The 16,101-nt window shown below is 43.2% G+C and overlaps 1 protein-coding gene across 1 annotated transcript in view; it reads left to right on the top strand.

Annotated features, from left to right (window-relative positions):
- Window positions 1-13,351: 13,351 nt before the first annotated feature.
- The window catches only part of CNNM2 (cyclin and CBS domain divalent metal cation transport mediator 2), a 182,125-nt gene continuing 179,375 nt past the window's right edge, over window positions 13,352-16,101 (top strand). Inside the window, exon 1 of the mRNA XM_043982743.1 lies at window positions 13,352-15,167. Within this exon, the coding sequence (XP_043838678.1) occupies window positions 13,556-15,167 (1,612 nt within the window). The 5' untranslated portion in view covers window positions 13,352-13,555. The remainder of the gene's footprint in view (window positions 15,168-16,101) is intronic.

Genomic DNA, 16,101 nt, shown 5'->3' with positions numbered 1-16,101 from the left:
TGTTGTTTGTTCTTCATTCTGGAAGAGGACCATGACTTGGGGAGGTGATGTCATGACTTGTACTAAATTGGATTTAAGTGAAGGAGGGTTGTAAAAGGTCACTCTCCTCCAGAGCCATCAGGTCCAGTGGCAAGATACACATCAGGATGACTGGAGATGGTCCTGGATATTTAGGCAATTGGGGTTAAGTGACTTGCTCAGGGCCACACAGCTAGTAAGTATCCAAGGTGAGATTTGAATTCAGGTCCTATTGACTCCAGGGCCTGAGCTCTAATCATTGCATCACCTGGCTGCCTCTGTAGGAGGGGTAAGATATAAAGAAAGATGGAATGACTGTGTCACCCTGGGCAAGTCACTTAACCCTCATTGCCCTACCAAAAAAAAACACAAAAAGAAAAAAAAGAAAGATGGAATGAAAGGAGGTGTAAGGAATTAATTGTGATTTGGAGTTTTTATAACCCCATCTTTGCTTCATTACGGTCAGACTGAAAAGATGCAAGCTTTAAAAGCCTAAGAGAAGATGGGTGTGTACTTTAAGAAATTATAGAACAAACAACACAAAGAACATTTATTGAGTCCAAGTATCAAACTAAAGTACCTAACTCCAACCTAGGAGTTCCCCCATGCCCACATGGGCCTGGCCAAATTATAATGGGGACAGCCCAGGGGGTATGTTAAACCAAATGGAGGCTCAGTCTGGCTATAGAACCACCCTTTCTGTGAGAAAGGCAGGAAGGGGGAGAGAGTACTCTCAGAGAGGGAAGGGGGAGGAAGGGGGAGAGAGAGAGAGAGAGAGAGAGGGACGGAGGGAGAGAGGGAGAGAGGGAGAGAGGGGGAGAGGGGGAGAGGGGGAGAGGGAGGGAGAGGGGGAGAGGGAGAGGGAGAGGGAGAGGGAGAGGGAGAGGGAGAGGGAGAGGGAGAGGGAGAGGGAGAGGGAGAGGGAGAGGGAGAGGGAGAGGGAGAGGGAGAGGGAGAGGGAGAGGGAGAGGGAGAGGGAGAGGGAGGTGTTGGTCTTCAGACCTAACCAGGAGACACTGCAAAGCTAACTCCAGGTGGTGGTGAGTTTGTGTTGTTGAAGCTAGGCTAGCTCTTTGAACTAGCTGAGCTGGAAACAAGTTTAGGGTTTGAGTTAGTTTTTGCCAGACCCAAGCTGTTCTGAGTAGCTGAGAAAGTAGAGCTGATTTGAGGTACCTGGGGGCCTTTTTACCATAGAGATTTCGATTCTAATCATCTGGGAAGTGGGTCATATTTTTTTCCTTTCTCTATCCCCTATCTCATTGTACCTGGCTTTATTAACTCCACTTGTGTTGTATTATTATTCCTATTAATAAAACCTGATTTGTTTGTAGAAAAGAGACTGTTAATCTCCTTTCTTATTAGCATGGGAGACCTAACTGAAAAAGAGGCAGTTTGGAGAAGGGGAAACTCTGGACCTAGAGCTCCCCCATTATTTTCTGAACCCCAATATTATGGCAACCCACCCAATTAACTCTCCCAATACTTAATTTGGCCCTAACAGTAGGGAAAAGTTAAACTCTTTGTTGGTGTAATTAAAAGAAAAACCCCAACCAAATAGTAAAAGTGGCAACATAAGTTTCTCCAAAAAACTAGAAAGTAGGTGCAGAATATATCCTCCTGGGGTGGGGCATAGTGTTTATGTATAGTGGTATAGGTTATACAACAGCCTACTGTTGGTTGTGTAGCAATGGCTATCTGGACTTATCTCAAGTAGAATTTTAGCTCCAGCTTCTTTTAGTGAATGGGGGTTGGTGGTAGAGGGAGGAAATAAATAGGAAGGCTATACAATATATTCAATGTGCATGGGAAACCTGTCACTTTATTAATAGTAACAATAATAAAAACTTTTTAAAAAGAATTAAAAAAATTTTGAACTTAACAATAACCATTAAAATGAGTATTTCCATATACATAGAAGAAAAAAAGGATTATGCATAGCACTTTGAATCTCTATCATATAAAGGTTGCTTTTCTATTAAAATATATAATAAATCCAACAAGTAAACTTTTATTTAAAATTTAAAATTTTTATTTTCAGTTCTGAATTTTCTCCTTTTCACCTTCTCTTTCCCTAGCCATTGAGAAAGAAAAACAAATATGCATATGTTGGTTGTGTAGCAATGGCTATCTGGACTTATCTCAAGTAGAATTTTAGCTCCAGCTTCTTTTAGTGAATGGGGGTTGGTGGTAGAGGGAGGAAATAAATAGGAAGGCTATACAATATATTCAATGTGCATGGGAAACCTGTCACTTTATTAATAGTAACAATAATAAAAACTTTTTAAAAAGAATTAAAAAAATTTTGAACTTAACAATAACCATTAAAATGAGTATTTCCATATACATAGAAGAAAAAAAGGATTATACATAGCACTTTGAATCTCTATTATATAAAGGTTGCTTTTCTATTAAAATATATAATAAATCCAACAAGTAAACTTTTATTTAAAATTTAAAATTTTTATTTTCAGTTCTGAATTTTCTCCTTTTCACCTTCTCTTTCCCTAGCCATTGAGAAAGAAAAACAAATATGCATAGTCAAGCAGAACAGATTCCTGCATTAGCCATGGCAAAAAAAAAATTATGCTTCAATCTGTACTTTGAGTTCTTCACTTCTCCATCTCAAGGTGGATAGTACAACATGTAACTTTCAAAACTATCCTGTTTGTCTGTGATTCTTTCTGGTCTCTCTTTTATTCTCTTTGGTGTGTTCCAAAGATGTGTTTTGATTACCCTCTTTTCTTTCTTTCCCTTTTTTTTGGTTGTGACATTACCCTAGCTCCCTTCTTCCTATCCACATTCCCTTTCCTACATCCTTGTCCCCTAGAAATTGAGAAAAAAAAAGAGACAAAACTTGTGTAACAAATATTCGTAGTTAAATAAAACAAATCCCCACTTGGTCATGTCCAAAAATGTAATGTTATATATTGCATCTTGAGTTCATGAAAATTGTCAGAAGGCCAGTATTACATTTCACCTTCAGTCCTCTGGATTTCCCCTTTCCCATTGCTATTGAGGGCACTGCCAGTCTTCTAGGCACTGAAAGCTGGATGTCATCCTTGAGCCTCATTCACACTCCATATTTCTTTCTTTTTTGTTAATCATAAAAGTATTTTATTGTTTTCCAGTGACACGTAAAGATAGTTTTCAACATTTGTTTTTATAAAATTTCTAGTTCCATATTTTTCTCCCTCCTTCCCTTCCCTCCTCCTTCCCAAGGCAGAAAACAATCTGATATAGGTTATATATGTACAATCACATTAAACATATTTCTGCATTAGTCATATTGGGAAAGAAGAATCAGAACAAAAGGGAAAAACTTCAAAAAAGAAAAAAACCCAACAGTAGAAAAAGTATGGTTCAGTCTGCATTCTGATTCCACAGTTCTTTTTTTCTGGATGTGGAAAGCATTTTCCATCATGAGTCCTTTGGAATTATCTTGGATCAATATATTGCTGAGAAGAGCCAAGTCTATCACAGTTCATCATAACACAATGTTGTTGATACTCATTCCATATTTCTAATCTGTTGCCAAATCTTGTCATTTATAACTTCATAATAGTTTTCCAATACATCCCTTCCTCTCCACTGACACAACTATGATCCTCTTATCACCTTATGTCTAGACTATTTCAGTAACCTTTTGGTTACTGCCTCAAATTTCTCCCACCTCTAAACCATTTTCCACTCAGCTGCCAAAGTGATTTTCCTAAAGTGTAGGTCTGACTATGTCAATTCCCTATTTAATAAATTCCAATGGCCCTCTTTTACCTCCAGGATCAAATTCAAGATTCTTTATAATCTGGCCTCTTCCTGACTTTCCTCTCCAAGCACTCTACAATCTAACTACACAAATTTATTTGTTGTTCCTCACACACAACACTCTATGCCTTTCAATGGCTATCCCCCATGCCTAAAATGTTTTGTCAACTCTTCCTTCTTGTTACTCTGAATTCCAGTATGATTTAGCTCGAATCCTACCTACTCCAGGAGGCCTTTCCTAGCCCCCCAGTGCCTTTTTTCTGAGATTACCTCCTATTTATACTGTATATGACTTGTCTGCATGTAGTTATTTCTGTATTGTCTTCCCCATTACAATGTGAGCTCTATGAACTAAGCAACATATTTTTATCTTTCTTAACATAGTGCCTGACACATAAGTGTATAATAAACTTATTGACTGTCATGATATATTTACTAAACAATAAGGCAAAAGCAAGAATAATCATACCACTTACTCAAAAGGGAAAAAAGGAGGAATAATCATAACATCTACTCAATAGAAGGTGAAAGAAGGAATAAGCAAACATCATAGACCACCTATGAACCTGGGCCATGCTCTCTCACTAACGCATAGATTGAGAGTTTATGTGGAAGGGAGAGGAAATGAGTAAATCCTTATAAAAACCCAGTAGTGAATATGAGTAGGGAAACCCATGTGCCCAGGCAACTCTTGACTCTATACTAAAGGCTTAGATGCCCTTGGTCTCTTTAAGGAACAATCTGAGCAAAACTGCCTCTCTGCTATCTGTTTCCTTTGTCCTCACAGCTCTTTTGCTAGACCAGATGAAGCAGAGTAAAGTACTTTTAGTACACGGCCACTCTTGGCAGTGCACTGAGAAGCAGTTATCTTAAGGCAGAGGAATACAAAGTTACTCAGATCTGCTTTAGGGCTCTTCTCCCTCCCATGCTGTAGATAGGAATAGGGCTATAGCACCTTTTTGCAGTCAGTTCTTCAAGTAGCAGGTGATCTTTAATATATATTTAATATTTATATCGTATACACATGTATATATGCACAGACATATGTATATGTATATATGTGTGTATGTGTATATATATACATATATACATATATATACATATATATACATATATATATACATATATATACATATATATACATATATATACATATATATATATATATATATATATATATATATATATATATATATATATGAAACATTAGCTCTCAGAAAAGCAATACTTCCACCAATCAGCATAGTTCACAGCAAAGCAGAGACAAAGCCTATCTTTTCCTCTGTTTCTTTTCAAGCCATAGTGGGCAATAAATAACAACACAGGCAAGTTGCTAAGAAATTCCACTCTTGTTAGGCTATAGATGGTACTAAAGGGCAAGAAGCCCATTCAGCACAGGAGGATTCAACTTCTCTTCAAGCAGCTTCAATGCTCTCCTTCAATCTGATAGCTCCTGAAATCAGTTGCAAAAACTGCTTTCAGCTGTGTTCAGCTCCTGAAAGCATCTGTATTCTATATTCCCTAAGCAGCCTTCCTCTTTGTTTTCTTTTTCTCCTGTCCTTAGCTTCTTCTGACTCTTCATTTTTCATTTCTTCTCCTATTCTCTCCTGCCTCAAATAAGGGTCTCATTACATTTACCTGACCTTTCTACCTTACAAATAAAAATCAAAATAACCTCTCAGGAATGATTCCAATGGTCCTTTGGTCCAATGGTCCCATATTCCCCAAATAGTTATTTGATAGTTTATCAGTTATATTCTTCAAAACTCTGAAAAAGGCATCTGTAAATGTGATGAACTACAATGCATTGTAGCTAGCTTTTAATTTAGTGCTCTGATTCATAACAATAGTAGCCAGCATTTAATACTTTACCGTTTGCAAAGCATTTTACATATATTTTCTCATTTCATCCACAAAACAACCTGGTGAGGTAGGTGTCATTCTTATCCTCATTTTACAATGAGAAAACTATGGCTAAATGACTTGCCCAGGGTCACACTGGTAGTAAATGTCTAGGACAGGATTTGAACTTAAATGTTCCTGACTCCAAGTTTAGTGCTGTCTGTATTACACTGACTACCTGCCACTATAATTCTATGTGAATTCTTTTGATCACTGCTGTAAAAAGAAAAGTATTGACTTTTCTTGTATTATTTACTGATTTTTTTATTTGTTATTTTCGTTTGGGAGACCCATGAGCCTTCTGTTATTTCTGAGCATCTTATCTTTGAGGTCAGTCACTTTGTATGGAATTCATGTTTTACTTTTTAAAAAAAATATTTTTGCTTTTTTCTTCCATTTTAGGACCCTTTTTTTAAAACTCCAAATCTGTTATTCTTTCTCTTTGGGCTTCTGTTGGTTTTTTTTGGGGGGGGCAGAGATTTTCCATCATGTACACAATTTCTCCTACTTTGCTGTTTATGTTTTGAAATGCTATATTGAGAATTCTATTTCCAATGTCAATTAACTCCCAGTTTCTTCTTTTGGTAGTTTCATTTCTCTTTTAAGCAACTTTGCAGTTTCTTGTGATTGTTCCATGACTGTTGTATAGAATATTTTCATGGGAGTATTTTGGTTCATTTTCTTTCATAGTATAACATTCATTCATGGAATTTTGGACTTTTTTTTTTAGGTTTTATTCATTCTTCCTTTTACTTTTTGATCCTCTCTTTTGGCTTACATGCTTGTGAGCTAGGTTTGTATTCAGGCTTCATCTCTATAATTTTTGGTCTTTCTGACTTTCTCTTATATTCCCAACAATCCTCTTCTCTTTTTTGGTCCCTCTCCTTTCATTGCTACACAGAGGCTTGAGGTTGAGGGTCTGATTACCTTCATTCTTTTTGTATTTGGGCAGGGCCTGGGTCTTATTACTGAGTAAACTCCACAGGAAATTGTTGACCTTAGCTGAGCTTCCAGCTGCCCTTCTTTAGGGACTGATGCTCATTCCCTCTCTGCCTGAGTCTTTCTTCAGCTATATGCTCCCTGCATCTTCCACCTCCCTCCCTCTGGTTGCTCTGTGTGGCTGGGCAAAATCAGTATTTGCCATTGCTTGTGGGTGGAGCCAGAGTTTAGGCTGAGTCACTGCCGTTGGAGGAGTGGGCAGATGCCACATCTGGACACTGAATCACAAGCTCACAACTTACTTATGCTCATTGTGCTAGGCACAAAGTGGGTGGTGGTGGTGGGGTGATGCTGAGTGGGAGCCCTAAGTATTTAAATTCTTTGGCTTCTTTAAGAGGTGTGTTTACCTTGTGGATTTATATTCTTACCTTGTAGATTCAACTTAAGTTACCCTATATCTGGTGTATAATCTCTTTATCTATGGATTTTGGTTTGTTGAAAGCAATTATGCCACCAGTTTTTTGTTGGTCACATGACTTGATTATTTGCAATGGTAAGCCATGTGAGGGAAGCTGAGTTTAAGCCAAAATGGAGAAACAGTAAAGTTTAGAGACTTAGGAACTCATGTAGAGATGGCCAGCCCAGCTCCATCTAGCTGGCCAGATTTGATGGGTAGTCAACAAAGAACTTTGGAGTCAGGTGACATTTGGTTTGTAGCAGGGCAAATCATTCTGTTTTTTGCAACTGCAAGTGTGGCAAGTCAAATGAAGGGAATTGGCTCATTCAGTTCATAGAGTGGGGCTCTTTTGCCAAAAAGGTTATTCTGAAGAAAAGGAGATAGAGGAGCCCAGGGAAGTTGGGATAAGTGTCCATAAGGGGGCAGCTAGGTGGCACAGTGGCTAAAGCACCGGCCCTGGATTTAGGAGAACTAAGTTCAAATATGACCTCAGACACTTGATACTTACTAGCTGTGTGACCTTGGGCAAGTCACTTAACTCTCATTGCTCCACCAAAAAAGAAGAAGAAGAAAGAAGTGGTGTCTGTAGCCCTGGTTCTTAGGTATCTGCTAAAGGTTTTGTCAGGCATAGTGTATATTACACTAAAGACAATGTAGCAATAGCACCAGTTCTACATGGGGGATGGAGAGAAAGAACAATGGCCACCAACCGAGCTATAGGAAAGGGCCTGTGAAGAGCTCCAGCCTCCCCCAAAGATGCTGATGTGAGGGAGCTCTGTCCTCCTACCTGGCAAGTCAAGGAAGAAAGGTTAGAATTGCTAAGGCATATCAGTGGGACCGCAGGAAAGCATCACGTGAACTGAATGGGGTCTGGACATTGAGGAAGCTTCACTTCTTCTCCAAGTACAGTCAGGGTTGTTACTGGTGTGTCAAAAGTCCAGAAGTGCCAAGACGAGGTAGGGAAAGAGAGAGAAAAAAAAACAAAACCTATTGGAAAGGTAAATGACACTGCTGTTTCTTTCTGCTCCTGGCCTCGAAGCATGTGCATTCCTGTTAAAGTCACCATGTGTGTTTAAACAAACACTCTCTCTACAGGTCCTGAGAAATCCTTCAATTTCCCAGAGGCAGATATGATTCTGGGGAGGGCAAGGTAGCTTCTGACTGGAGAACTACTGGATCTGGTGTTTACCTAGCTACTGTTTTTCTTTTGGAGATTCAGCGAGGGTTTGGCTGGGTCTAAAATCTGACTTTGCAAAGATTTTGTATACTTTTAATATTAGGTAATTGCCTTAAGTAGAAATGCTTTCCTATAAAGTCTGGAGTTTATGTTGAAAATGAAAATCCATAGATTATATTGTCATGTTTGTTTCACATGCTATCCAAAAAATTCCAGACTAAATATACATAATACATATACATAGATGTGTTTACATGTGTGTATGCATATAATGATGCACATATATGTATATGTATATATAAAATCCTGGTATTCTGACAGTTCCTCCTAACAAGTCATGGAATTTACAGACTTTCCAATTAGCCTTTGCAGACCAGGAAATCACAGAGGTCGCAGTTTTATATTTTTATCTTGATTTGTTGCTGTGGATTATTTCAGTCGGTGGGTGTTAGTTATGTATGCAAGAGGCTTTTGGCAGGAATGACTGGTTTTGATAAAATTAAATGTGCACGTAGAGCTTACACAGAGCCTGAAAGGCAGGTAGAGAAAAGAATAAGCATTTATTAAACTCCTACTATGTTCCAGCCACTGCATTAAGCCCTTTACACATGTTATCTCTCCTTTGAAACAGAACAAGGAGTCCACCTTTGGGAAGACCATTAAGTAATTCCAGGACAAAAGGCCATCCTCGAATCCACTTAGGGCTCACTATTTTGTTTCTCAGCCTCTCTTTTTTATCTCCTGCCTTTGGTAGGCAGGACTAAAATCAAGGCCATACCTTGGACTTCCAGTTGTATAGCATTACAGACCAGCAAAAGGGACCCTGAGGCTAGAAGGAGTCTCAGAAGGACCCTGGAGTCTCAGGATAGAGCTTCCAGCAATACTCCATTCCAACATATAACACCGTGCCTTCAGCAGAGAAACCCTTTCCAGGGGAGGAACACTTAAGATTACCTACTTAACACTTAAGTACCTACTAAGTGAACCCACTGAAATTCTGTTACTTAGACTATGAAAGGTAATTAGCTTCATATGACTTTGATGAGTATAAAAATCCTCTTTTCCTTCTAAGAAATCCTATTTACATTTCAGAGGCACTAAGATTCTTTTTCAGCTAACAAAAGGTCAGCGTGACCTTTCTGATATTTTTTTGCTAGGGAGTCCCACATTTCTAGTTACACCATTAATAGCAACTGATGCTTTACAGATCTTTAAGGCTTGCCTAAGCACTTTATTATCTCATTTGAGTCTCACAGCAACCCTGTGAGGTAGAGGTAATTAGCCCTATTTACAGAGAAGGAAGCTGGGACTGAGAGAATTTAAATGACTTGCCCCAGAGTCACAGGATTGGCAAATGTCTGAGGCTGGATTTTCGAACGTAGGTATTGCTAACTCTTAAGTTCAGTTCTTGGTCCACTCATCACTCCCTCCACACCACCCTCAGCTCCCACTACCATTGATCCCAATACTGTACTGGCAGTTTATTTTGAAAGTGAAAGAAATCTATTTGGCATCTCTGGCCCACACCTGACTTGTTTTGGAAGGGCATTGGCATCTACAAGTCTTCAAATCCTCTTCTCTCTTAGCTGCCTTGTACTTTTTACAAAAGGCAAACCCGTTCTGGCTTTGTAGCTATGAAGGGGCAGCTAGGTGGCACAGTGGATAGATAGCTGGCCTTTTGAGTCTGAAGGATCTGAGTTCAAACCTGACCTGTGTGACCCTGGGCAAATCACTGAACCCTGTTTGTCTCAGTTTCCTAGTCTGTAAAATGAGCTGGGGAAGGAAATGGCAAACCAGCCCAGTATAACTTGCCAAGAAAACCCCAAATGGGGTTACAAAGAACCAAACAAGACTAAAGTGACTGAACCAGACAAGACAAACTATGAAAGAAGATTTGGGGACCTTGGTTTCCTCAATGGAAATCTCCCCTGCACCCAGCTCATCCATCAAAGTCCTCTTCTGCCTCACTGGGGCACTGGAAGCTGAGCCAACGGAGCCAACCTTTTGCAGCTACTACCAAACTGAGAAGACTTTAAGAATGGGCTTGGTGATGGATTGTCATCTGAACAACCAGGCTGGAAAAGGATGAGGATGCTCATCAAAACCTGCTCTAGGGGCAGCTAGGTGGCGCAGTGGATAGAGCACCAGCCCTGGAGTCAGGAAGACCTGAGTTCAAATCCGACCTCAGACACTTAACACTTACTAGCTGTGTGACCCTGGGCAAGTCACTTAACCCCAATTGCCTCACTAAAAACAAAAACAAAAAACCTGCTCTATAGTTTTATATGATGGATTTTTAGACCACAGCAATTCTCCAAAGTTATCTACTGTTTATTCCCAAGTAGAGGGGTAGGCAGTCAACAAACATTTATTAAGTACCTAATATGTACCTGGTACTGTGCAAAGCAGTGGAGAGAAGGTTGTGACCTGTGATGCTGGAAGGACTGTCCAGTGAAATTCTGAGATCCTTGTGTTATTAAAATATTTGATCTAAGTCAGGGATTCTTAACTTTTAAAAATTTTCATTTATTTATTTCTATTTTTTACTGTTGTAGACCCCTCTGGAAGTCTGGTAGAGCCTAGGTAGCCCTTCTTGGAATAATTTTTTTTTTTTGAGGCAATGAGGGTTAAGTGACTTGCCCAGGGTCACACAGCTAGTAAGTGTCAAGTGTCTGAGGTCAAATTTGAACTCAGGTCCTTCTGAATCCAGGGCTGGTGCTTTATCCATTGTGCCACCTCGCTGCCCCAGAATAATATTTTTAAATGCATAACAAACTAGATAGGATTGCAAGGAAAACCAATTATGCTGAAAATCAACATTTAAAAAAAATCAACTTCATGGACCCCAGGTTGAGAACTCCTATGCTGTTTGTGGGCAGCTAGTTGGCGTAGTTCTTGGAGTCAGGAACACTCATCTCTTTGAGTTTAAATCTGGTCTCAGAACCTATGTGACCCTGGGCAAGTCACTTACCCCTGTTTAGCTCAGTTCCCTCATCAGTCAAATGAGCTGGAGATGGAAATGTCAAATCTCTTCAGTATCTTTGCCAAGAAAAACCCCAAAGAGGTAGCTAAGACTCAGACACAAACTGAAACAACTAAACAACAGCAGCAAAATGCTATTTCTAAAACTGCATTAGTCTAAAATTCCTGTCTATGGCTCCATTTCTGGTCATTTTCCCTTTAACTACTTACCTCTAACTTTTGACTAATATGCCTAAAACTCCTTAGGTTTTTTTTTTTTAAATGACCTATCCTAATTTTACCGTTTCAGGGAAAGAGAACATGATATGTCACATCTGCCAGTCAAACTTTCTCCTTTTGACCTTTGATTTCAAATGCAAGTTTTAAGGATGAAGGGTGTGTGTGTTGGGGGAGGGAACCAGATTGGAATGAGGAAAAATTAATGGAAACCAAATAGTGTGATATATTTGGAGCTGTTAAATAAAACTAAACTGCAACTCCCCCCTCCCTCCCCTGCTTAGTAAAACATGTTTACTTTGTGGGCAACAAGATCTATCTAAAGCTATAAAATGTGCCTGGTTTAAAAAAAAATAAGGTAGCTCACTTTAAGGTTTCCACATCACTACCTGGCATCCATTTATTGAGCACCTACTTGGTGGGCACTATGCTATATACTGGCCACATAAAGCCAACCTCACAAAACCCTGTGGGACATACAGTACAAGTATTACACCTTTTCACAGATGAGGAAACTGAGGGGCGGTTAACCACTTGCTCAAGGTCATATAGAAAGGAATTGGCTCAGGTCAAGCTTCCATCTTTCAACCCTATCATGCTTCTGCCTGAGTCCACACTTCTCAGGTGTGGAGTCACAAATTCCTCTGGTCAACATTAAAAGCCCTGTGTGGTCTGGATCTAGCCTAAATTTCCAGGCTTGTTGTCCGCCCACCTCTGGGCCTTTTTACAAGCTGTGTCCTCTATGCCAGGAACACTCTCCCTCCTCATTTCTACCCTTAGGATTCCTAGCTTCCTTCAAAACTGAGCATCTAAAGTATTGATGCTTTTAACACTATTTAATTAATCTAATAAACCAATTTATTAATACATTATAATTTGTTGATAAATTAGAATTAATTTAAGTAATTCCAATACTGTTAAATTAATTAATGCTTGACATTAAAAGGCCTGCTACACAAGGCTTCTCCTGATCTTCCCAGGGCTTTCCTCCCCCCGCCCCTCGACTCTATACTTTGTATATATTATATACAAACACATACAAAGTAGAGAGGAAATTTACGGCAGGCATAGAAAACATCTGCAGGACGCCTTCGCTGACGGCAGGCGGTGCTGCAGTTCTACAAGCCGCCTGAGGACGCCTCAATGCCAATCCACTTCTACCACCGGCAGGCACTCGAAAACACGTGGCTTTGGGAAGAGCTGGGTGGCCAGCTGTAAATGATGCCCCTCTACCCTCTTCTGCCAAGCTGCTGTTCACACCAAGGCAGTGGGGTTCCCTCGCATGATCCTGATGCCCTTCGGCAACAAAACCTGTATTTAGCTTCACGCACGTTTCCATCTTCCTTTCTCCAAACTGGCTTCTCTAACCCTGCAGAGGCCCCCTGCCAAGGACGCCAGAACAGGGATCAGCCCACGCTGCGCCTGCACTTAGTCCTGCGGAACAAGCAACGAAAAGAGAGGCAGCCAACCCATACATCTGCTCGAGCGAAACGCAAAATACCACGCTGCAGGGCACAGCCCCGAATCTGACACTGCACCTGCAAAAAAGCACGAGCCTCCGTCTACTACCAAGTTCCCAGAGGAGAGCGCCCGGCTGTAGAGATGTTCGAATTTCATTGGCTAGACCTTCGGCGGCCCCACCTTTTTCCGTCGATTTCCGACCTCCGATTGGTTTATGGGTTCCTGCTGGCCACACCTCCTCCCCTCACACATACACAAGAGTCACGCGCCTTGCAGTTGGAAACTTGGCGTGGTGAGGGGGCCGGGGCAAAGATCGCCCCACCCCCTTACCTTGCTATTGGCCCATGGAGCAGCCGGTGGCCACGCCTTCATTCCAGCCCCCTAACTGAGAGGGCGGGTGCTCACTCCTGACTGGTTGGCCTACCTGCTCTTCAAGTTGGTGCCTGACCGCTCCCGCCTCCTCCCCCTCCCCACTCAGGCTAGAGGTCTAGTATTTGGCCCCGGCAGTGTCAGTGTCAGCTAGGGAAGGGGGCAGTGAAGCGCTGGGGTTGGACTCCCGGTGGCAGCCCAGTTGAGGTGCCGGTGCCTGCGCCTCGGGCAGCCAGAGAGAAGGATGAAGCCGCAGCCGGAGCAGCCCCCTTATGATTGGCTGTGGCGGTTGTAAGCCCGGAGTAAAGATGGCGGGCGGGCCGGTGGCCGCCGCACTGCCCACTTGGAAGATGGCGGCGCGCCGCAGCCCCAGTGCCCACGGCCGGGAGGTCCTGCGGGTGGTGGCGGGGCTGCTGCTGGTGCTGAGCTGTTGCTGCGGCGGGGGCAGCTGCGCGGGGGCTGGCGAGGCGGAGGAGACAGTGATCATCGGGTTGAGGCTGGAAGACACGAACGACGTGTCGTTTATGGAAGGGGGGGCGCTGCGGGTGAGCGAGCGGACCCGGGTCAAGTTGCGGGTCTACGGGCAGAACATCAACAACGAGACCTGGTCTCGCATCGCTTTCACCGAGCACGAGCGGCGGCGTCAGGGCCATGGGGAGAGGGGGCCCGGGGGCCCCCTGCAGCCGGAGCCGGAGAGCGGCCCCCAGCGCTGCGGCATCCGCACCTCGGACATCATCATCCTGCCCCACATCGTCCTTAACCGCCGCACGTCGGGCATCATCGAGATCGAAATCAAGCCTTTACGCAAGACGGAGAAGAGCAAATCCTACTACCTGTGCACGTCGCTCTCCACCCCGCCCGTAGCGGCTGGCGGCCCCGGCTCGGCGGGCAGCCCCGTGGGGGGCAAAGGCGGCCGCGGCGTGGCCGGGCTCCCTCCGCCCCCGTGGGCAGAAACCACTTGGATCTACCACGATGGCGAGGACACGAAGATGATCGTGGGGGAGGAGAAGAAGTTCTTGTTACCTTTCTGGCTGCAGGTGATCTTCATCTCGCTGTTGCTCTGCCTCTCGGGGATGTTCAGCGGCCTCAACCTGGGACTGATGGCGCTGGACCCCATGGAGCTGCGCATCGTGCAGAACTGCGGCACGGAGAAGGAGAAGAATTACGCCAAGCGCATCGAGCCGGTGCGCAGGCAGGGCAACTACCTGCTGTGCTCCCTGCTGCTGGGCAACGTGCTGGTCAACACTACCCTCACCATCCTGCTGGACGACATCGCGGGCTCCGGCCTGGTGGCCGTGGTGGTTTCCACCATTGGCATAGTCATCTTTGGGGAGATAGTGCCTCAGGCCATCTGTTCCCGGCACGGCCTGGCAGTGGGCGCCAACACCATCTTTCTCACCAAGTTTTTCATGATGATGACCTTTCCCGCTTCCTACCCGGTCAGCAAGCTGCTGGACTGCGTCCTGGGCCAGGAGATCGGCACAGTCTACAACCGCGAGAAGCTGCTGGAGATGCTTCGCGTCACCGACCCCTACAACGACCTCGTCAAGGAGGAGCTCAACATCATTCAAGGGGCGCTGGAGCTCCGCACCAAGACGGTGGAGGACGTGATGACTCCGCTGCGGGACTGCTTCATGATCACTGGAGAAGCGATCCTGGATTTCAACACGATGTCAGAGATCATGGAGAGCGGCTACACTCGCATCCCGGTGTTCGAAGGGGAGCGCTCCAACATCGTGGACCTCCTCTTTGTCAAGGACTTGGCTTTCGTTGATCCTGATGACTCCACTCCCTTGAAAACCATCACGAAGTTTTACAATCACCCCCTGCATTTCGTTTTCAATGACACTAAGCTGGACGCCATGCTGGAAGAGTTTAAGAAAGGTGAGCGAATTTGGTACCTCTAGTTAGCTTGCCTCTTCCTCCCTGCCCCTCCCTCCTTTCCCCTTCTTCCTCCTCCCCTACTCCCTCAAGGTGGTCAGTTGACTGAAACTCTCCCTCCCTACCTTCTTTCTTATTGCATAGCCTGGAGGGAGGAGGAAGGGAGGGGTTTGTAGATGTGAAAGGACTGGCTGGGGCTTCAGAGATTGTCTTTAAAAATGAACGGGTCTTAAATCCGTTGTTTCACCCCTTAAGAGCAATCTCAAAGGAACTGATGCTGGGGATGGGAGGTTGGGGGGTTTGGGTCGGGTCCTGGTGATTATAGGTGCTTCTGCCTTGATTTGGTTCTGAATGGGGAAGCAAGATTGAGGCGATTTAAGGTCTGCTGAAGAACGGCTTGACTTGTAGTAGCGGATTCTCTTGCCTAATATTTTTAAATAGCTCTCAGGGACTTAGCTCAACCATTTTCCAAACCCTCGTCTTTCCAGAGTTTGGAAAATGCCATTTCTTGTGCTCCATTTCATGGTTGCGTTAAGCCCTTAGGGCAAAACAGGCTGGCTACACGGTACTTGGTTTTTCCTTCTCTGGTCTACCAATGGGGGAAGGGAGAGGGAGGTGATCAGAGTACCACAGAAAAATTGAGCCACTTAGATGTGACCTGCTTCAGCGAGAGAAGAGCTTTTTAGAACCAGGTTAGTTATTAGCATGTAATTTGGGAAGACCAAAGTTAACCTTTCACCAAGGTTATATCTTTGCTTAACTTTCTTGTCAATTTGTTTTTACATTTACAGGAAACAACCAATAGAATTTCAAAGCCAAATATGGGTTCTGCACAGAGCTTGACCCTTAACCTGCTGCATCCCTTTATTAATAGTTGTTTTTTAGGTCTTAGTAATTCTGACCTAATAAGTTTTCCTTTTAACCTTGACTAGCTGGT

This window comes from Dromiciops gliroides, chromosome 2 (genome assembly GCF_019393635.1).
Source record: "Dromiciops gliroides isolate mDroGli1 chromosome 2, mDroGli1.pri, whole genome shotgun sequence".
Taxonomy (NCBI): domain Eukaryota; kingdom Metazoa; phylum Chordata; class Mammalia; order Microbiotheria; family Microbiotheriidae; genus Dromiciops; species Dromiciops gliroides.
The sequence above is the reverse complement of the archived record's forward strand: the minus strand, read 5'-3'. Positions and strand labels throughout refer to the sequence as shown.